A 24,100-nucleotide genomic window follows, 5' to 3' on the forward strand; every position below is an offset into this window, starting at 1 on the left:
ACCCGAGGTGAGTACCCCCCAGTGGATCTTTTTGATGTTACAGTCTCTTTAAAGATGAATTTTTAAAAGAGTATTTAAAGAGGATTTTTAAAAACTTTTCTTTTTATCTTTTACCTCTAATAGATCATCAACGGGGTCTGTATGGCTGATATTGTGGTGGTGAAACCTCTCCCACTGGGTAATGTCTTGACATGATCCTGACAGTTTGCGGTCTATAAACCTTGTTGCATTGTGGGAAATAGTTTTCTTGCTCTGAGCACAGAATTCTCAGTAAACAAACATTTGTACAGATCATCTTCCAGTAATAAAGATGTTGCCACCAGTGATACTTTTCAGAATGTGAATCAGGGACAGATTTTACAATGGGCAAACGATGACTAAATAATCTGTACATGAATATTGCAATGGTATTCATTGTTATTTTCTCTACAGTTAACGGGCTACCCTAGACTAGAGGGCTAGTGGAATGAGATATTGGATTTCACCCTGGTCAGTGGTCACAATCAAAGCTGTACAGCATAATGCCTAGTACTCACGAGAATCACTTTTTTGTGTGCTGCACAATTGTGCATAAGCCGTGGTCAAATAAGGACAGCCGCCGCTTAGCTGGGTATAATTCTTCACATATGGGCACGCAGCACGCTTGGCGTAGCATCTCTGGCTCTGCACCGCCACCGTGTGACACGTCACTGACTCGACACTCAGATTCTCAGCTCTTCAAGACGTCAAGCAAAGAAGCCGCCCAACTCCTTCTTGATTGGTTAGTTTTTGTCGGCTTTTGGCGATTTCCACAAGTGACGTCAGCTCGGCAAATCTATCGAGAGCCACTGGGGGATTTGAAAGCAATTATGAGCGATGACGTTATTCTCTATTATGTGCCACCCAGCTGTTCTGTGAGCGCCAAAAGTCAAATCTAGAAGGAGCGGGAAAGAGAAGCGGCGCGCTGTGTGACTACTAGTCCTGCAATCTGCTCTGCAGCCATGGCCACCCCACCAAAGAGGACATGCCCTGACCTGCCTCCTTCCCCCAGCTCTGACACCTCATCGCCCTGCCGCAAGAGCAAGGTCAGGAGGATCTCCATAGAGGGCAACATCGGTAAGAGAACACCTGCCGCCTGCACGGGAGGGAAGAATAGGCAGAAGCCGCTCTGATGGCCGCCGGGGTGACATCCCATATTGTCCCTCTTCTTCAGCACCTAGCTATACGCATAGTCCGCTCCAAACTGCCTGCAATATGTTAGCAATGATGTATCTGGGAGGCTTTCATTGTCTAGAATGTCATTACTCCCGCCGTGTATCGCCTTTCCCGCGGTGAGTGGGTGGCAGGTGGCGACTTTGTCCCCAATGGTAGAACACTGCCTGGCCTTGTGTCACACAGCCACTGTGTACGAGATGATATAGGCAGAATGATTGTTGTGCTGTTGCAGGTTTTGACAAAATAAGTTGTGTATTATTGTTGCAAATACAGTAGAATCTCGTTTTAGTAAACCTCTGGACAGTGGATAGTAAATTCAGGTCCCAGCTAATGCGTCTGTATACAGTATACAATGCATGACCAATTCTGATATAGTAATCTACGTTTCCTGGTCCCTTGGAGTTTTCTGTAAAGGGATTCTACTGTACAGTAAAATCCACTTATACAGGGTGAGTGCGAGTATACAGGCAGAATATGGCCAGACCGCTGTGGTGAAAATTATTGGAACATCATCAGAATTTCCATTTGCTACCTTTCTTCCATCTAAGGGCCCCCTTCCACCATGCATGTTTCGATCCAAAAATCGGATCTTGTCCGTTTTGCCAATCCCAGTGCTGTTTTTCCACTAGTGCGGTTCAATTTTTTTCCACATCACAATTGTCGACCTGTTGCATTTTTTGTGCGTTTGCGCTCCTATTCTTTATATAGTAGCAGAGGAAAATCGCATAGCAATTGTGCCGCTATGTTTTTCCCTTGGGATTCAGCAACTGAAATAATTTTACTTGCAGGTTTTTTTTCCTCCCGACAAAAAACGCACCAGAATTTCACTGTAAACCAGACAAATCGCAGTAGTGGAGACTAGTTTCTTAGTGAAAAAGGGTCCTAACACTAACCCCCTTTCTATTCTACCTTAGGCAGGGTTCGCACATCTTAAAATTCATATGCGTTTTGCAAATGTGCAAAAACACATTCACCGCACATCTAATGAAAGCCAATGGAAAATGCACTTCTGATAACATTTTTGTTTTCTCATGTATTAAAGAATATATGGAACATTTAAAAAATATAAAAAAAATACTTACCTGAGGAGGGGGAAGCCTCTGGATCCTACTGAGGCTTCCACCGTCCACCTTAGCCACCACGATCCAGCAGTGGGGCCCCCGAACATTCTACTACAACAATAATAATCTAGTGACGCGCCTCACACAGGTGCACTGGCGGCTTGCCTGATCCACTGTAGATCAGGCTTGGTTATCCGCCGGAGCCCGAGTGGTAAGTCGCTACTGTGCGGCGCGCCACTGGATTATTATTGTTCTTGAGTATGATTACTACTGCGCCTGCATGAGATACTGACAAGCTCTTGTTGGTAGACTTTTAGGCATCTGGAACAGGGCTGCAGAGTAGGACAAGGGAAGCCTCTTCAGGATACAGGGGCTTCCCCTCCCAAGGTAAGTACCTCCTAGGGGCAACCCCCCCCTTTACACTTCAAAGAAAACTTGTTGCAACAAATATTTGACTGTTGCATGCAAATTCCCCTTGACTTTCATTAGCCGCCCTTAAAATTTCAATGTGAAAAAAACATTCCGTTTTCTGGAATGATAAGTGTGAACCCTCACTAAGGGTTCGTTCACACTGGAGGCGTTTTTTGGAATTTTTAAGTGCAGGCGATTTGTACAAATCACCCCGAGGGCTGGAACCCAATAGAGCGATTTTATGAGCGTTTAGGGAGCGATTCAAACCGCTAGTGATTTTCCTAAACGCTCAGCTAATCTTAATGGATGGGCCAAATTCCACTGGAGCGATTGCGATTACCAAAACGCAGGACATGCAGCATTTTTAGCATAAGCGATTAGCGTTTTTGCAATGTAAAGTATATAAACACTGGGGAAATCACTCATCAAAACCTGCACAGAGCGATTTTGCTAGCATTTTTAAGTTACTGCACACTGTAAAAAAATTAAAATTCATTGAAAGGACCGATCAGAATTAAAATGCTAATCGCTACACAACCGCTGGCAAATTGAATACACTTTTTAGTAGTACTCTTTAGGTAGCACTCTTTCACAGGTCAGTAACCTCACTGACCAAGTATCAAAATAAATTATTAGGGCATATCAACCTGATTAGTAAAGCTTTGATCGCGGGGTCTTGGAAATCCTTGCCACCACCTAGAATGGCCATTATCAACAGGTTGCACATTGTATATATGTACTAGAAGACTCTATCATCCCTAAGGGAGAAACCAGATAATTTCTTAGAAATTTGGGACCCATGGGTTATGTGGTTGGATTCATATCAGGGATAAGTCATACAACAGCCTTAGGTGCACTATTGTTATGACACCTTCGAATTAGGTACTGTGCAGCAGCAGAAATTTTTTTTTTTTTTTGTCTCTCTTTTTTCCTTTTTTTTTTTTTTTTTTTGGGTTAATTATTAATATTTAATAATTTATTATTTATGTAGATTTTCTCTTTTGCAACTGAAACCGATACCTATGGCTCCATGTATACAGCTGAAAACTTTCACAAATAATAAAATAAAATCAATGTTGAAAAAAAAAAAATGAATACACTTTTTAAAAACGCTCATGAAATCGCTTGCAAACCGCTCATACAAAATGCAAGCGATTGCGATAGCGTTTTGTAGTGGGTTCCAGACCTAAAAGAGCTTACACTATGCTTTCCAATGAGATAGTTCTCATTGGTGCTTTCTGTTTGCTTGCCGCTGACAAAAGCGCTACATGAACCATTTTCAGGGCGATTTGCCCTAAATGGAAGGTATAGGGAAATTGCAAAGCGCTTTGTATAGCGATTTCCCTAGCACTTTAATAAATAAATACATAGTATTTATTCATTTCCAGGGTCAAAGTAATCACTTCCTGACTGACGTCAGGAAGTGTTTTAAATAATTGCTCTGCTAAAGTGCTTAAAAAAGCGCTTATAACACACAGAGTGATTAGGGGAAAAAAAAAAAATCGCTCAGCGTGGGCGATAGCTCGATGCAATGTGAACAAGGCCTAAAGGCTCGTTTCCACTAGTGGTAATTCAATGCAGTTCCCTGCATGCAAATTTGAATGGAGTAACGCAACCTATTGAAATCCAATTTGCACTTTGCACGTCTTTAGCAGGTGTGCAGGAAGTACACATGATGCACAAGACAGTACATAACAGAACTTATTTATAATACGCACAAGGAAAGAAATTTCAGTTGCTGTTGAGCGACATAGACTAATAAAGAGCTTCCCTCAGAGACATTGATACATTTAGGCCTGAAATGTTAAATGTTTTGTCTTTGTGTACAGAATTTGTATATCCTTTTCATTTCATTTTTTTTATTGCAAAAGCGGCAGGTAAATCTACTTTTGTCAGCATCCTGCAGAAGTGCAGCGAGGACTGGGAGGTTGTTCCTGAGCCAATAGCAAGATGGTGCAATGTACAGAGCTCTCATGATGAATTTGAGGTATAAAATATACACCTAGTATTCTTATATAATGCTTGTGCGTGTAATCAATAGGGAAGGGGAAAGTTCTGAAAGTATGTACAAAGCAAAAGACTGATGTTCAAATGACATTATTATACAAATCATAGAATACTCAGCTCCTGAGGCCTGTTAGTATGAAAGAATTTCCATATGCATTCCATGTTGTGAAATGTCTCCAAGGCAAAATAGTTCATTACTTGACTCTGATAAATATATGTTACTTTATGCATAATTTGTGTTTATGAGGCTGTATGTACTCTTTCACCATGAAGCATGGAAAGTACGGCACTTACAGGGATTGGTATATGCCAGATAAATATAAAAGAAATAGGTATTGTATCTCATAATCATGCCTGGAGTGGAGATGGACTTTAATTCTGTATCATATTAACCCAAAGGATTGCATTGGTGTTGAAACAGTAACTTTAGGGATCATGAAAGGGATCCAGAACAATCTGTGGTTCTCTTCATGTCAGTGTAACCTCATTTATAAGTGCCTTTTGGCTAAAATAGACTCAAGGCACTGTACACACGCTGGAAAAACCTTGGCTGAGATGATCGAGAATCTGGTATGTGTTGCTGCCCCATGACCTTATCCAGCGATCCACCGTGTTAAATCAATAAACCAAAGCAAGGAAACCTGTGAGGGGAAAATGAAAGCTAGATACTTACCTAAATAGCGGAAAGCTTCAGGATACTCCAGAGGCTTCACAGATCCTCATCGAAGCCGCAACTGCTGACCCAGACCCTCTTCCTCTTTATGGCCCCACTCCCATACGGTCTGTGCATGCCCAGTGGCATGAAACCACCTGTGCATGGAGAAAAAGCAAACTTCCTGGTACTGGGCATGCGCAGACTGTACTCAGGCATGCACAGTTCGGTCACTTGTACATGGCTAAGGGCGCAGCCATGAGAGCATATCAGACAAGCCCTTTTTGGACGTACTTAGAGGAACCTAGTGCTGGATTGGTGGGGGCGAGGAGGATTGGGGAAGCGTCTGTACTATTCAGAGGCTTTCCTCTACTGGGAGAAGTATAACTAACTTTTATTTCAAATGCCACTTCAGGTTCACTGTAAGATGAATTACTGCATTGTCTTCATTGGTCACCCGCTAGCTCATTCCCTTCCAGTTGTGTCTCCTCCCCTCTCCAGGGAAGAGCTCATGCTGCTCACCTATAGTATGTCTGTGTAATGCTTGTTTCTAAAACAAGTACGTATGAAATCGCCACCGGAAGACTTGGGCGCAGGATACAGACGATATATGGCTTACTCTGCTCCTGCACAATTCCTGGCAGCGTTAATTACTATTCCCCTTCCAGGTCCACGTGAATGGTAGGGAATTATGTAATTCGGCTTCCAGCTATTGCTGGCAGCCGAATTACAGTGTTTTAACAGTAACTTTAGCTCCGTCTTCTGACAGCGCCGAAGTTACTCACTGTGTGCCGCTATAGCAGTAATTCCTATTAGTCTATGGTGGCACCCAAATCTCCTGCGCTGGATACAACGTGTTCGCGTAACAACTGATTTATATTGATTAAGGATGACAGAAATTGAGCAAGTACTCTTACAAAACTTTAGTCACATTTTTGCATTATGAAGACTTTTGAAGTCTGGTAATTTAACTGAATGACCAGTAGAGGGCTCTCATGGATAACTTTTTTTTTCTAAATCTTTATAAACAGGAATTAACTACATCTCAGAAAAGTGGAGGAAATCTGCTTCAGATGATGTATGAAAAGCCAGAACGCTGGTCCTTCACCTTCCAGTCCTATGCTTGCCTCAGCCGCATACGCGCTCAACTGAAAGCTTTCAACGGGAAGCTCAGAGAAGCAGAAAACCCTGTGCTGTTCTTTGAGCGTTCCGTCTACAGTGACAGGTAACTACATGGTGTAGCTTGTTGCACCATTAGTAGATGTTTCTGAATAATGCTCATAATGTTTCTGACATTATTGTCAGATCTGACAAGATTAGTTGCATGCTTGTTTCTAGTGTCATTCAGACACTACTGCAGCCAAATAGATCAACAGAGCTGCCAGGCTACTAGTTTTGTTTGAAAGGAAATAAATATGGCAGCCTCCATGTTTTTCTCGCTACAGTTGTCCTTTAAAGGGGACCAGAGATGAACGTTTCACACAAAATAAACATCAGTCAATAGCTTGTAAAGAATAAATGCTCTACCTGATAATTTCGCCGCTCTGGTGTGCCTTTTTTTAGTGTTTTTTATCCATTATTGCTCCAGGAAAAATCAAATATGGCCGCCGGCTCATATTCCTTCTGCTTCCGGGTTATAAGTTGTTCTGGATGTGCTGTCTAGGCTATATGAGACTAGGCTGCTATTTAGGCTATGTGCTTTCATTTTGGTATGATGTGCAGCTGCCTGTAGGAAGTGTCTCTCATAGGAATGAAACTGCAGTCATCATTAGTATCTATGCTGAGAGCACACAGATCATATTGCAGGCTTGCAGCCACACTTGTCTGTTCAGAGCTTCATCACATGTCATGTCATCACAGCTCTCAGTATGCAAAGCAGGAAATTTGAGCCAGGAGGTGGCAGGCTTGGGCTTGAAAAGACTCCATAGAAGAGTGACTCAGCTATAATGATCCCAGGTCAAACCTAGACTTAGCCAGTCTGGGATTCTTATCACAGCTGCTAATAGACTAATTAAGCAGATAAGAATGAAACTAAAAGCAGGGTAGGTGTTTACTGTCATGCTCCCACTGATAAATGTAATAAAATACATGAGGATGCTTCGTCTCTGGTTTTCTTTAAGTTTTCCCTTTTAGTACATAACTTTTTTTTGTATTACAATGTCTACAATCTTATGATCACCGGTTTGAAAATATAAGTGCATTTTGCCACAGTGGTGTTTTCTACCTCGCAGTACCTAGTAGATATTTCAGAAATAATATCTGGTTATTTCTGGTTTCTTTCAGATACATTTTTGCATCCAATTTGTACGAGGCAGAATGCATGAATGAAACTGAGTGGACAGTGTATCAGGACTGGCACGACTGGATGAATTCTCAGTTCTGTGCTGATCTAGAACTAGATGGCATTGTTTACCTTCGAGCTACTCCTGAGGTAAGGATATCAGCTTTAAGTGCAACTAAGTTATTCCAAATGTAAATGGTTAATTGGAGCAGACTAATAATAATAAAAAAAAATGTTCTCCAGTTAATGCACAACTGAATGCTCTAGGCCAGCAAACTGCAAAAATGTCTGCTTTTAGGCTTCTTACACATAGGGACGTTACAGGCGCAGGTTAGTGCAGCCTGTAACGCTCCCCCAATGCACAGCAATGTAACACAAGTGGGCTGTTCACACTGTCCACGTTGCGTTACATTGTAACGCAGCAAAGTGCTGCATGCCGTGCGTTCTACGCGGCTAAGCCGCGTTAAACTGTTTGCACATGCTCAGTCATGTTGAGGAGGAGGGGAGAGCGGCCAGGCACATGGCTAATTAATATTCAGTGCACTTAGTGATGTGCAGTGTTTACTTCCTGGAGCGGACGCTCTGTGCACCGATTGGCCGGGCGGGACCACGTGATGCCGCATGCGTCCAAGAGTACGCATCACGGACGCCAGAGTGAGCTGCACAACGCGGCTCACTCCGATGTCCACACCAGAGAGCACCAGGCGTTGCCTTAGGGGCACGTTATGTGCCCTATAACGTCCCCTAAACGCAACGTCCTGGTGTGTTACTAGCCTTAGAGGTGGTCATGCTTGCTTAATGAAGCACTGTATTGACACAGAACTGAAATTATTCAGGATATCCACTTTTACAGTATTTTTCCTTGTTTCAGCATCAGAAATACTTCCTATATCCATGTATAGCTGTATATTTGTCTGTAACGTCACCCTCCCAATGATGCTTAGCCTAGGCTGTTAGGAAATTCTCCCAGAGCATTCTGAGAGATCAGGTATATTTTCTACTGGCTTTAGAACTATCAGTAAATGAACATTCTGCAGAGATCACCTGCCACGAATAAAGCTGCCACCACCTGGGATAGATTTAAAAATGTAAATGAGAGTGAGGAAAGATTTTACAATGGGCAAACACTGACTAAATCATTTACAAATAAATATTATAAAGAAATAAGCAATATTATTAATTATATTTTCAATACAGGTTCTCTTTAAAATCAATTAACCACTTCAGGACCACAGTGCTAAACCCCCCTAAAGACCAAGCTATTTCTTACAAAATAGGCCACTGCAGCTTTAAGGCCAAGCTGCAGGGCTGCACAACACAGCTATTTTATTGTTTTCTCAATATTTATCTTATTTATTTCTTAATAAATATAACTATTTCTGTATTATTATTTTTTTCCCTCCCTCCCCGCAGTCAGCCAATCATGGTGATCGGCTGTCATAGGCTTCAGCTTATGAGAGCGGATCGCTGTCTTGTGCCCCAGGAGTACAGCGCTGCTGCAGATCGCAGCGATGTACTTAGTAAAAAGACGGTGGTTTCACCATCTAACAGTCTCCGAGCGGCAATCGCCGCTGAGAGTCTGAAGGCGGAGCTCCGCCTCCCAAGCAGGAGATTTGCAGCCTGCGCGATCTCCTGCAGTAGCCGGCCCCAGGACTTGACACCAATTGGCGTTAGGCGGGCTGCTGTCGCGATCACGCCCATTGGCGTGACGCGGTCTTGAGGTAGTTAAAGAAATGCATTTGATTAGCATGGCCTGACAGCTACTTACCATCTCAATTCCTATGGAATTGGTAAGGGAATATTTATTTTTTCTTAAACTGCTGCTGCATGTTCTTGAAAAACAAAGCATATCGAGAGCCCCAATAGTGCAGTATGTCAAACCAATTGGTCATAAGAGTAAATATATGGGAATATACTCACAAAGGTGGGTTACCTCTGGTAACCACTCAGTAGGCCAGTGGGGAGATTAAACTCGACCCCGCTCTGGTTAAAAATGTCGCTCTCTGTAGAAGAAAGGGGGTAACACCCCTCCACTAAGGGTGGACACTCAGATTAAACAATTGTTCAAAACGGAGGAGCCAGATAAGGATAAAATAGTTAAAAACCGTTTAAAAAGGGAGAGGAAGTGGTTGACTTAGCTCCCACAAGTAGACACACAATAAGTTATTCACTGAAAAATATCTTTATTAAAGTAGACTGCAGAATGATAGCAACGCGTTTCACGGGTTACATCCCGCTTCATCAGGCAATATGTGGAGCTTGTAAAGATCCAGACCAGGTATGAGCACCTCCGATCCTGCATGTTGTCTTTACATGCATTTTGTATTGGAAGGGAAATAGGGGACTATGACATTACTCACACAATATTTAGCAGTTACAAATAAATTCCTGTTGGAAAAGTCTGGTATATGACTCAATGTTCCGAGGAAGGGTCTGCACTCAGACAGTTTGCAGGAACTAAGAATTTATTCTATTACACATACAACATGCTATCTGACCATACTAACTTACAATGGTTTCAGGGCCCCATGGGTCCCCTTTTTCAAGGCACAGGACAGACTCTATACCTATAATATAATAAACAAATTGTCTGAGTGTGAACCCTTCCTTGGAACATTGTACTTGGTTGCTACTGGGTCCAGCACCAATTATATCCCTGTTTTAAGGTGTAAGATTCTCTTGAACTGGCATATGACTCTGTATACAAAGTATGGAGCTACCAAAAGAGTTGGAGTAGCTTCCTCAGTGCAGAGACATCACCATCTTCCTCTGCTGGAAGCCCCCTCCCAGCGCATACGAGAGAAATCGCTGCCGGGAGACTTGGGCGCGGGATACAGCCGGTATATGGCTTATCAGGCTTCTGCACAAGTTCCCGGGGACATTAAATACTATTCCCCTTCCAGGTCCACGTGGATAGTGGGGCATTAAATAATTTGGGTTCCAGCAATTGCTGGAGGCTGAATTACAGTGTTTAAAAAGTAACTTCAGCTCTGTCTTCTGGCGGCGCCGAAGATACTTACTGTGCTTTGCTGTAGCTGTAATTCCTATTACGGTCTATGGTGGCGCCACCTGCGCCCAAGTCTCCTGCACTGGAATAACAGTGTTTGCTCCCAGCTCCACCTCAACTAACTTTTTATGTGGGTAATGAGTGGATAGGAAAGAAGTTTGGAGGCCTTATTTATATACTGTTTTTTTTTCAGACAAGCAGCATCTCACGTTGGCACAGGTACACAGCAATACCCAGCCAGTCAGCTTACAACACAAATGTTATGTGCATTGCAGATTTTGATATAGTTCCCACAATATGCATTACAAACATGATTAAAAAAAAAAAAAAAGAATAAAGCCACTCAACAGAATGGCTTCCACTGGAGTTCATACTATTCCTGCTTGGAGAGCGTGAAATACAGCAAGGAGTTCCCCTAAACATTCATAGTTGGAGGTAGCCAAAATCCTTTTCCATTTGAAAGATTACATGTAGTCAGTGAAGCTCAGATATCAGTGATTATACATAAGCAGTTGCTCACGGCACTAAGGTTGTGGTGGGGTGTTTGTTTGTTTTTTAATCTTGCTTCTTAAAGAGAACCCCAGGCTTAGGAATAAATAAAAAAAATAGATGACGGGAAGCCTCGGTCCTCCAAAGGATTCCAAAGTCCTCCAGACCACCGGCGCTACCAGGGACCTTTTAGAAGTACGGCCTTACTGCCGCTGTGCAAGTGCAGCTGTGAAGTAGCATGGAGCTGCTTGTGGGTGTGCAGCTTCGACTTGCTGCGCAGGCGCGGCCGTACTCGCCCAGTATGGCCATGCTAGTGCATGAAGAGGGGCGCAAGCACGATAACATTTCTGGCAAGCTCTTGTCGGATAAGTTCCAAATGTTCATGTGTGGCAATGGTGGGGGTGAGAAGGACATGGGAAGCCTCTGGACTATCCTAGGTAATGTATGTAACTTTTTCTTTATTCAGGCCACTTTGGGTTCACTTGCCAACTTAAATCTGTGCATTTACTATGAAGAGCTGCACAATGTCAAGTAAATCAAACTGATTTGTTGCCTATGTTTTTCAGAAATGTTTGAGCAGGATTCATACCCGTGGAAGGGATGAAGAACAAGGAATTCCTATGGAATACCTGGAGAAGCTCCATCACAAGCACGAGAGCTGGCTTCATCATAAGACCATGAAGTTAGTCCCTTATACTATCCAAGACTCTGATTCTAGCGCATTGTACTAAATACAAATGTAATGTTTCTGCTCATGAATAAGTAAATTGCGTGTAAAAAAAAAAACACACACACACACTTGTTAAAAACACAGGAAATGGAAACCTAACTGTCCATAATCTGTGATGGAGCCTTTAAACACTAAAATATGCAATTTATGTAGTACAGTATAGTCTCATTATAGTAAACTCTGATATAGTAAGCCTTTGGATATAGTAAACTCAGTCCTCAGGTACCAGCAAATGCGTCTGTATAAATACACATGTATGACCAAATCTGATATGGTAAACTACTTTTCCTGGTTCCTTGGAGTTTATTATGAAGGGATTCTACTGTATTAATAGGGGTTTGTTTGTCTTTGTTGTTACTTCCAAGATGGGAGCCATATTGTTTTTATAGTGAGACCTCAACCACTACCAGCAGTCTCTGCCCCCTTAAAGCGGATCCGAGATGAAAAACTAACTATAGAAAGTAACTTGTCTATATATCTTATCTTAAGTTCAGATAGTTAGTTTACACAGCAAATCTAGCAGCAAACAGCTTTAAAAGTACATTATAATTCCATCCTGTGATACAATGAGAGCGGCCATGTTCACATTACACACAAGCAAATCTGCTTTGCATCTCCAGCCCTCAGCCTGTCCCATCTCCTCCACCCCTCTCCGCCCCCTTGCCCATGAAATCTCGTGCATGCTCAGTGTGCTGGGGTGTAATTTGAGTGAATGCTGAACTGTAATTCAGGGAATGCTGAACTGAGCTGTGGAAACCAGACATTACTAAGCCTTTGTTGCTATTAATTACTGATGGGGCATGCTGTCATTTGTAGTGCCACAGGAGTTTTATAGCCAGCTACAGCCATCTCCACTGCAGTCAGCTGACAAATCCTCATTCATCATATATAAGGAAGATTACACAACAGGAGTACATCTTGTGCTCAGTTACACATCGTAACTTACAGTGTTGCACTGCGTGTAGACATAAGCTGGTCTGATGGAATGCAGGCACAGATAAACAAAACTTAAATCATTGTGCAGAGAGAAAGCGACCACAAGAAAGTGAAACTGCACATCACGTTCCAGCTCATTACTCGCTGTTTTGTTTCTGGGGCCCAGCAGGTGAAGAGATGTAATAAGGGACGTAATGCAGAGGAAGTGTGGATGTGAGTGCAGGGGGGAGGTATCCAGTTACTTAAGACAGTGCTGACTGTCAGTGGAGTTTAGGGAAGGAGGGGATCTTGTATTGAGCTGTTACACACGGCTCACAGACTTGAATTAAACATATAAATAAACAACAAACCAGGCTGACTCGCTGACAAGTGCTGAACTCACACAAGCATCGCGTGAGTTCAGCTGCTCCTGGCTAGGAATGTCCCCTTCTCCTGCTTCAGCGAAAACCTCCTCCTGCCGAGACTGAGCTCCCATAAGCATGTGGGTCATGGGACTGAACGCCGAGGCGTTGGAAGGGCTGGGGGAGTGGCATTATTAATTTATGAGGAAATAAAGTAAGAAAACAAAAAATAAAACTTTTTGAGGAGAAGATTGCCCTAAAAAGTATCTATAAGATAATCTTCACCTCAGATCCACTTTAAGGACCAGAGACTGCTGGTACTGTACAACGGCGCTCACCGACGAATCGCCGAAATAATCAGTCAGTCACGCCGTCCTGTCCCCGCCGCAGGCCCCTATGACGGCAGAGCGCTGTGCACCAGTCAGGAGCCAATTTCATTGGCTCCTGACCCTGTCAATCAATGTAAGCCAATGGGATTGGTTTACAGTGATGGCAGGGCCAGAAGCCAGAAGCTCACAGAGCTAGAGGGCAGAGCAAGCGAATTGTGGCAGGTGCAGATCAGCGGAGCCGAGCGATTAACTGTGATATAGAGTCTACGTCCAGTCAGGGCCGCAGCACCACCTGCATTTTTTTGCCTGGGGATATCTATGTGCACCCTTTTTCTTGATGAAAATCTCATGGTCTGGCTCATAAGAGCACAGTGGAAGTGTGATGTCATCACTTACATGCAAAGTACCCTGACTGAAGGCCTAAGAACGTTTGTACTAATCGTGTAAATAATATGTGGGTGTATGCAAATTATGTATACCTGTTATCTTTGTGACTTTAACCACTTCTGTACCAGGGGGGGGGGGGGTTGCCTCATCGGTTCTGCGTGGGCTCTCCAGCGGCCGTTTCCATGGAATCCACTTCAGGATTCAGGGGCGTAGTTAAGCGTACGCCGAATCCTGAAGTGGTTAAACTTTATACAAACATTTCAGCTGTTAGTCAGTACTTTACACCTTACGGTTATCAATGGACAGCCTTAAAGATGAACTGCAGTGAAAATAATGTAAAGAAAAAATTGCTTCATTTTTACAATAATTATTTATAAATTATCTAATCAGTGTTCGCCCATTGTAAAGTATTTCCTGATTTACATTCTGAAATGTATCACATGGTGACATATTTACTGCTGGCAGGTGATGTCTGTGGAAGGGGATGCTGCTCTTTTGGCAGTTGGAAACAGCTGTTATTTCCCCACAATGAAACAAGGCTCCCACAGTGTGATGTCATTACCTAAGTGCTGACACACTGTGGGAGGGGTCTCACCACAATATTAGCCGTACTGAGCCCCTTAATGATCCATTTAATAATAGGTAAAGATTTATTGTGGGGAAGGCGATATCAACAGTGTTCTCCCCAGAATTTTTTTTCCAGCCGGGTGGCATGAAATAGTAGCCGGGTGGCATGAAAAAGTAGCCGGGTGGGTTGAGATGAAAATGCAGGGCAACTCTGCTTACAGCATAGGAGAAGGTGAGGAGGTGAGCCGATGACAGCCGGGTGGTCACCAAATGTAGCCGGGTGGAGCACCCGGCTAAAAGAGCCTGGGGAGAACACTGAGCTACTTATTGGGATGAAATTCAATCCTTGGGTACAGTTCCTTTTTAAGCCATGTCGCACACTATTTGTTCCCTTCCTCTTGTTTTATTGGTGGCTTCGTAAACTATTATAGTGGTCATCACACCAAAAAGTTGTTGTATGTGACACTGCAGACTTGCATGTAAGCCCCACCCCAAATACAATGTGGCTTCTATGAGTCAAGTTGTGTCTCTCAAGATCAATATTACTTTGTATGGAAAGTCATGTGGCCACATCCGTGTCATGTAGAGACCAGATCACAGTTGTCTGATTGTAAAAATCGTCTGGGACCTGTCCCTTCAATCAAAAGGGATCATCGGCTTGGACGATTAGATGTCGTGTATGTGTGCATTGGGACAATAAAAGTCACGTTGTTCCTGAAAAGGCTGTATGCGGACCCCTCTTTCGATTTGTGGGAACTGTCCCTTTCCCAGGAGCCCTGAGGAAAAAGTTTATTGCATGATCGTGTATATGAAATTGAACTTCTGGTTCTATTTTAATTTTGTTTTAAAGGGAGACATGAAAGGACACCTGAACTAAGAGAGATATAGCGGCTGACATATTTATTTCCTTTTATGCAGGTTGTGTGGCTGTCCTGCTGATCCGCTGTCTCTAATACTTCTAGCCATAGACACTGAACAAGCATGCAGACCAGATGTTTCTGGCTGAAGTCTGACTGGATTCAGTCACTACTGCAGCCAAAGAGATCAGCAGGACTGTCAGACAACTGGTTTTAAATGAAATAAATATGCCAGCCACCTTATCCCTCTCGGTTCAGGTGCCCTTTAATGAAAAGGAATATAGAAAGTGTAATTGTTTATTTCCTTTAAACAGGTCCCCTTTTCCCCCCTCATCTTGTACAGTTTTATAAGTCCCTGCCATACCATATTTACTACTTTTAACAGTGAAGCTGATGTTGTTTCAGATATTAGTTGGTTGTTTTATCAATCTGCATCTTTTTCTTTCAGGATGGATTTTGCATACCTGCAAGATGTACCCATCTTGACCTTAGATGTGGATGATGATTTCAAGCATGACAAACAGAAACAAGACTGTTTGATAGAAAAGGTGTGGTGCAACATTACAGTTCATTTTGCCATCATTGCAATGTTTCATGTATCTTTTTTTGTTCCCACCACTAACAGGTGCTGTGTCAGATTTAAAATCCATGGAATTTACTGGTGTTATATTCTGTAGTGGAGATGGTCAATGATGGGCTAATAATTCTGGCTTGAATGCAAATTGAATGAAAACATGTATACAGCTCGTCATTGGGCCAATGAATGCACTTCCTGGTGAATTTAACCAAGCATCTCATTGACCTTCTCTAGTGTACACTAATGTTCCTTCTCAAATCTGCAACTCTAGTTTATCGGAGAGCCTCCCGTGTTATTTTTACACGTCCCTGCTAGTATTTACCGATGTGGCAAAGTTAGAAAAATACTGTTGCATATATACAGTATGTCTCTATTCAGTCCTTCATTTTTAAAGTACATTAACTGCATTTTATCATTTGTAGTCTTTCCACTCTTTTGAGAACTCCTTTCATAGTACTTTATGGTAAAACTGTGGCTTAAACATGGGGAACCACTTTACACTGCAATAGTCTTGGGTGACATTTACAATGACCTTACTTAAAGTGTACCCAAGGCAGAATAAAGTGTACAAACAGAACACAGAGGCATGTACCCATAATATTCCCTTACCTCTGTGTTCCCTGGGCGCTGCTCTCTGTCTCCCTGGTTGGCTGCAATGTTCCCCCAATAATGTCTGACAAGTAGCTTGTCAGATAAATTAATCAGGGAGGGGCATCCTTTGCTGGGATGCCCATTCCAGCATCTGAGATGCTTCTTCCCCGCCTGCTGCAAGCACCCTCCCCAAAAGAAAAAGTGCAGGATAGGACCAACTGAGCATGCCCGGAGCTCAGGTCCTCTCGTGCGCGGCGCTCATGAACTATACTTTAGATCAGTGTTTCTCATCATTATTACAGCATGTACTCCTTTATGTAAGATGGTGTTGTCTGTCTGAGTAGCCATGTTGTGAATCACATCTTCTCCAGTACCCCTTAACACATTTGTTAGAATTCAATATTTGTGTATAAATGATTTTCAAACAATTTGGGGAAAGTATGATAGAGCACATTAAATAGAAGATACTGTAAAGAAAAAGCACTAGATTGGGGGTCAAAATAATAATGAGCACATCAATAAAAAGCACCAAAATAAGGAGACAGCATAATGAGGGACACTGTAATAAGTGGTAGTGAAATAGCCACACCAATAAAGTCCATGCCTCCTGCAAAATAAATGCAGGGGTTCCTTGAGATCCAAAAAATATTCGCAGGGGTTCCTTGAAATCCAAAAGTTATTATTTGCAGGGTCCCTCCAGGTTAAAAAGGTTGAGAAAGGCCTGGAACCCACTAGAGCGTTTTTGTAAACGATTCAAACCGCTAGCGATTTCCCTAAACGCTCAGCTAATGTTAATGGATGGGCCAAATTCCACTGGAGCGATTGCGATTACCAAAACGCAGGACATGCAGCATTTTTAACGTTAGCATTTCTGCAATGTAAAGTATATAAACGCTGGCGAAATCACTCATCAAAACCTACACAGAGCGATTTTGCTAGCGTTTTGAAGTTACTGCACACTGTAAAAAAGTTAATTGAAAGGACCAATCAGAATTAAAATCGCTACACAATCGCTGGCAAAAACCTTGCACTTTTTAAAATTGCTGCCAAAAACGCTCATGAAATCGCTTACAAAACGCTAGCGATTAGCGATAGCGTTTTGTAGTGGGTTCCAGGCCAAAGGCTGTTTTTGTCTATTTTGAATTCATTTCTGTAGTCACTTATTCAGACTTTGTTGAACTTAGTCTTAGGGCTGGTTCACATGTACGATTGCGGGTCGTTTCCCTCTGTAAATGGGCAGGTTGGTACCATAGTTTACCATCATTTGCGCGAATTCCGCATTCCAATCCCGAATTTCCACGTCATTTGAGCCGATCCTGGAAGCAATATGCTACTTCCATAGTTGTTTACCGCTACGTCTCCATGTCCTCTTGCGTGGGTAAAGGCTGCCGAAAGATGCCAAATGCTTATCTTCATGCTTCATGCAAAAGTAAAGCATTTGGAACACCTGTAGACTGCCCGTATAAACCAATCCTAAGTGTGTTTGGCTCGCTGTTTATAAATGATTGGTTTGAATATATATGCATATGTATATTGGCATGTGGATAATTTTGCTTTCATCCACATCAAAGCTAGCACTTTCCTGCTTCATAAAAGAAAGTTCTAACATGCTGAGACTAATATGCCTGGAAGTTGGGATGGTCAATGAAATGCAAATAATTTCAAGTTGATGTAGGATTATGCAAATTTTGTATGCAAATCTGCCTATTTTCAAGCTGCATAAATCACATTTTGCCTCTGCAGGATTTGATTGGTTCATGTTTAAGCTGCATATATTTGCATACAAAATGTGCATAATTATACATAAATTCAAAATTATTTGCATCTCAATGACCATCTCTACCTGAGAGCTCAGTATTCTAAAAGGGTCATTGCAAAGGAGTTAACCCCTCCCTGACCGCCTGACGCCGATGGGCGGTGGGAAGGTGGCGCCTCCAGGACCGCCTAACGCTGATTGGCGTCAAGTCCTGGAGGCATGGATTAGCAGAAATGCGTGCGTAGGCGTTCCCTGCTATTACGCAGAGCGGGGATCGGTAAACAGCCATCTGGCTGATCGCGGCTGGCAGGCTAAACAAAAGAAAGCTATTTAAATGTGTACAGCGCTGCGGTCTAGCGCATCCGCTGTACAGAGAAAAGTTCTGGCACTTAGCTGTCCCCTGGAGTGGCTGACGATGGCTGCCAATACATAGGCTGATGCCTCTATATGCAGCATGTAGTATACGGATCACAGTCAGGGACAATTTAGGGGAATGGGAGGGAGTTAAAGAAAACCTTTTTTTCTTCTAAAAAACAAACAAACGTTGCTGCAGCAATCAGATCCCACCATCAACAGAAAGCTCTGTTGGTGGGAAGAAAAGAAAGTAAGATTAATTTGGCTGACCGAGCAATTAACTGTTAAAGCTGCAGAGTGCTGAATTGTGAAAAATGGCCTGGTCACTGGGGGGTGCCTGTGGTCCTCGAGAGGTTAATGTACAATATGTAACCTTTTAGCTGGTGTATAAATATCATAAGGCTTGATGGTAATGGCAAAAATTGCTAAAGTAAAAGTAATTCTACTTCTCAAATAACAAAATGTCCCATTTATTGACAGGTTAAAGAATTTTTAAGCACTTTATAACATTTTGAAGATCCTCTCTGAACTTGAAGAAGCTGTTACCCTCTGTACAAGACTGAAGTGTTCCACTGCGTTTTTATACCTTGCTTTAGGAAAATGTCTTGTTGTGCCTCATCCCTTTATTAGTTTTTTGTAAGGGCCTAAAGTTCAGTATATGTTGGTAAATGAACAAGGATTATGCACTTATTTTAATTTAAAACATGCTTAACAAGTTTTTTCTAATTTTAATTTAAGCCAATGTACGTGCATGTTTGCTAGTTATTGTTTGTATATAGGCCAAGTTCACACTTTAGAAGTCGCGGAATACACATTATAATGTGTGCACAACACAGTGCAAACTGTGCATGTTAAAAAGCACACGTTACTTTAATAGCATGGATGCTATGTAACGTGCATGCCTTCATATACATTATCCTGACACCAACTGTAGGAAGTTTGTTAGAATAATGTTATCTGTGGCAAAGAAGTTGTGAACATGCCCATAATACGCCTATACAGCTGTATGGGTCATATGCAGTAATGGGCTGTGTTATAACATGCATAGCCTGAACACACCCTTAGGGACATTTTCTTTTGGTACAAAAATCAGATCTCACAAAAATGTGCCTGTGCTTTGCAAGTCGCAAGGACACAGTGATTATCAGTGTTTCCACTGATGCAATTTGATTTTTACATAAACTTAGTGCATGTAACATTTTTCCTGTGTTTGGGATAAAGTAAACCTGAAGTGAAGGAAACTTACTTTGCTACTTATCTAAGTAGAGGGAAGTCTGGCCTGTCATTCCAGCGCTGGGCCCAGGTGTAGCTATTCCACCAAACAGCTCTTCATAAGTACTCAGGTCATCTTAGGAAATACTTGCATCCCTGAGTAGTTCCAAGTACGAGTGCATCTGTACTGCACATGCGCAGGTTCCGAGAGTAAGGCCACATACACACATCAGACCATAGTATTTTGACCAATTTTACCCCCTTCCATGTAGTATGAGAGCCATACCTACACAGTCTTTTCTATGGAGCTGAACTCCCCATCAGAAAAAAATCTTTGCAAGATGCTGCACACACAGATGCTGTACAGACACAAAAGATCAGTATCTGCAAAAGATCTGTTCCTGCCAAAGATCCGTTCCTGCAAATTGCATTCATAGTCTATGAGATCTGCAGATCATCATACACACCTTGTTTAACTGACATTCATCTGCAGATCTGAAAATCCATCCTGGTGGATCTGATCTGCAGATGAATGTCTGTTAAAGAAGGTGTGTATGATGATCTGCAGATCTCATAGACTATGAATGCATTTTGCAGGAACGGATCTTTTGCAGATACTGATCTTTTGAATGTCTACAGCATCTTTGTGTGCAGCATCTTGCAAAGATTTCTGTCTGATGGGGAGTTCAGCTCCATAGAATAGACTGTGTAGGTATGGCTCTCATACTACATGGAAGGGGGTAAACTTGGTCTGTGATCTTTCATTTTCAAAAGACTATGGTTTGATGTGTGTATGAGCCTTTATGCTAGAGGTTACCCAAGAACGGGTCAAATAGCCACACTGGGGAAATGGTATTGGAACAGCAGGCTAAACGGAGGACCGAGAAGGCTCTATGCTATCCAGAGTGCTTCCTTTAGTGTCCATCCACAATGCAATCTTGAGAAAGCGATGTGGATATTTGATCAGAACAATTAAAACTTATTTGTGCCCTTAACCTACAAATGTATTATAATTTCTGTCAAACCATCATGATTTTATGAAAAGTATGTGACTAAAATGTCATCAAACTGACTCATTTTTGTTTTATGTTCATTGCTTTTGTTTTCTGTATTTCATGTCTCTGTAACAATAATATAATGAGCTCTCCCTCATATTATTATCTGTCATACATAGGATGCAAGACAGGCAAAATATGTTTTTAATTCATCTTTATTAATTGTCATGTAGGGGAAAAAAGCCTGGAGTATAAAATGTTTTTTTTATCTTTTTTTCATTTGGGGCACATTCACAGGCATGGCTGTGTATTATACTGCCGCACAGCTCCAGTTTACACTATACCCAGTACTCTGCATTCTCTGGGATCCCATACACTGTATGGGAAGCATAAACAAAACACAAATGCAGCATAGTACCTTCGTATTTGCACCATGGAAATAGTAACATGGACTGTCTATGAGGAAGCTGATGTCACTGCATTGCAAAATGTAATAACTTTTAAGTCACCCAAATACTCTGAATAATGTGGACAGTACTTTTTGGTGCTTTTTCAATTGTAGAGTGCTGAAAAGTTGTTTTAAACAGAAGATGAAAAATATCACCTAGCAGAAAACTTTAATTGGATCGGGGCCCATAGTGTGAAATGTTGTAAATTGCAGCCGCAAGGTGTCCAGCAATGCTTTTGAAAAACATGGAACACAGTGCATGGAAACACTAGACTATGTTCTGTGTGTGGAACTTCATACGTTTGCCACCCAAAAAGTCCATGTAAAGGCCCTTTTCCACTAACAATCGCTAGCGTTTGCGCTAAAAGCTAGCGATTGTGATTCAGCAAAGTCCTTTTTTTCCCCCGGAGATTGCGATTTTGCTATGCACTGCATGGCATAGCAAAATCGCGGCAATAATCGCTCTGTGGCGCGATCACGCATTTTTAAAAATCAAATTGCGGTAGTGGAAATTACCTACCGCGATTCCTATGTTATTTAGCAAACCTTAGCGATTTGCGATTCAGCAATCGCCTCTAGTGGAAAAGGGCCCTTTTCCACTAGAGGCGATTGCTGAATCGCAAATCGCTAGTGATTTTAAAATCGCTAAGGTTTGCTAAATAACATAGGCATCGCAGTAGGTAATTTCCACTACTGCGATTCGATTTTTACAAAAGCGCGATCGCGCCACGGAGCAGTGCATACCAAAATCCCAATCGCTGGGGAAAAAATACTAATCTCAATCGCTAGCGTTTAGCACAAACGCTAACGATTGCTAGTGGAAAAGGGCCCAGGTGTCCAGTATTAACAAGCTCAGTGGTGATGCTCCAAATTGTAACTATTTCAGACTTTGCAACATATAATCTATACCATAGTGCAACCAAATTATCTGGCTCTGAATGTTTTTACTTCCTGATTAAAAGCAGTTGGGCACCCAAAGGTTTGTGAAGGGTTTGGTTAAAAAAAGCCTTATGTTTGTCATACAATGTATGCAGGTTGTATGCATGTAGTTCGTTTGTAAGCAGGGTGCATTGCAAGATATACTAACTGTATTTTTTTTTTCATTGTTGAGTTTAGATCTTCATCAGTAAGTCAGAGTGCAGTAGTCCATAGCAACTAGTAGTCTGGGCAAAGAAAACCAAACTTAACTTCATATAACTATTTTTACTGTGAAATGTCAGATATATCAGTTACAGAAAAACAAGAAGCATAGAGAAAGCCAGTGCAATGGTTGCCATTTCTTGTTCTGTGAACCTGATTAGTCTTTTTCCTGCTGCTGCATTCAGGCCATTAGCAAATATAAATTGAAGTCAAATGCATTCCTAGGGCAGCTACTTATTAAAACATTCATATTGATGTTTTACCCTGCACAGAAATATGTAAATGGTTTTAAAATATATGTTTCAGTATCAAAAGGGACTGGGGTACTGTATGTGATGCCCTTTATTTGCGCTAGAAATTACTGTCATTGGGTTAGTATTTGAGAGTCACACCTTTCGGTGATCTGTTCCTGTGTCATTCTCCATTGCTAATTCTGATGATCTTGGTGACTCAGAAGTTAATGCCAAAACAATTGGTTAGTCTGTAAAAAAAATATCACATACAGTACCTTTTTTCAATAAAAATCAGTGGAACCTAGCTCTGTGAATCAGAAGACTTGGAGCCAAATCATCTTAAAGACTTGAAACTGTTTCTGTATGTGGGGTTTTTTTTGTGCTGTGGAAATAAAATTTTGTAATAAAAATATTCTCCTTTGTGAATTTGTCTTAAGTGGATCCGAGATAAACTTTTACTCATTGCATAATTGTGTTCCTTTCATACAGTTGATAGGGCATTCCTCAAGCCAAATATTTTTTTTGTTTTAATACTCTAATTCGCTATAAACTAAACAAGCCGCACCCACAGCTTCTCAAGAGTGCCTTGGCACTTTAACAAGGGCTTATGGGAGCTCAGTCTGGGCAGGAGAAGGAGGAGGTTGCTAGCCAGAGATTTCAGAGGCAGAGGGGTGTGAATTTGTCACAGGCTAAAAGCTGGAGATGCTATCAGCTTGCCTGTGTGTAATGTGACAAACAGTACATGGCTGCCCTCATTGTATCACAGGAATAAATAATCATAAACCATTGAAGCTGTTTGCAGCTAGATTTGCTGTGTGAACACTACGTGGAAGCATTCAGACCTTAGTCAGATCCAACAGTGTGTTTGAACCAGGTGGACCTGGGAATTCACACTGAGCCAGATTACTTATTCTGTTTATGCTTAGGCTAGTTCCAGAGTGTAGAGACCACGGACCTCACACCCAGACTAGGGAACTGTATTATCTTCTGTGTTATACTCCAGACTAGTTCCAGGGTGCTGAGACCACGGACCTCACACCCAGACTAGGCATTGTTTGATATCTGTTATGACTTATTGCTTTCCTGACTACTCCTCTGTCCTCTGATTCGGTACCTCGCATTTCTGATTCTCCGTTGCCAAACCCTGCTTGTCCTGGATACCGAATCAGTCTTCTGTCTTTGTACTTTATCTGTCCGTGTGTTACCGACCAGGCGTGCCCGACCTCGAGAGCTATCTCTCCTCTTAAGAGATAGTCTCCAGATCAGATAGTGACATCCACCTTCAGGTGTCACTCACTCTCTGGTCCTTCCTCTCTCCAGCCTGACTCCACCCCTTGGAGAGTCTCAGGCTGCTGGAAGGTTCCTGTGCTCTCAGAGCAGAATTCCTTTACTGCCTATGATCATCTGCTCAGCAGGTGCATTACTCAAAGTACTACTGTTACACAAAACACTCACATACCTATAGGTGTCCAGAGGTTAGCAATATATCTGTATTATCGGTGATTCTGCAGATCATCAATAATCAGGTATATATGCATTCTTGGT

General features: G+C 42.1%; 1 protein-coding gene across 1 annotated transcript; it reads left to right on the top strand.

Annotated features, from left to right (window-relative positions):
* Nucleotides 1-737: 737 nt before the first annotated feature.
* Nucleotides 738-20,047, top strand: DCK (deoxycytidine kinase). The gene is made up of 7 exons (XM_068271120.1): nucleotides 738-1,095; nucleotides 4,538-4,653; nucleotides 6,357-6,550; nucleotides 7,609-7,756; nucleotides 11,669-11,784; nucleotides 15,698-15,797; nucleotides 19,008-20,047. Exons 1-7 carry the CDS (start codon nucleotides 981-983, stop codon nucleotides 19,032-19,034), a joined length of 816 nt encoding a protein of 271 aa, XP_068127221.1. The 5' UTR covers nucleotides 738-980; the 3' UTR covers nucleotides 19,035-20,047.
* Nucleotides 20,048-24,100: the final 4,053 nt, after the last annotated feature.

Source organism: Hyperolius riggenbachi, chromosome 1 (genome assembly GCF_040937935.1).
Source record: "Hyperolius riggenbachi isolate aHypRig1 chromosome 1, aHypRig1.pri, whole genome shotgun sequence".
Lineage (NCBI taxonomy): Eukaryota > Metazoa > Chordata > Amphibia > Anura > Hyperoliidae > Hyperolius > Hyperolius riggenbachi.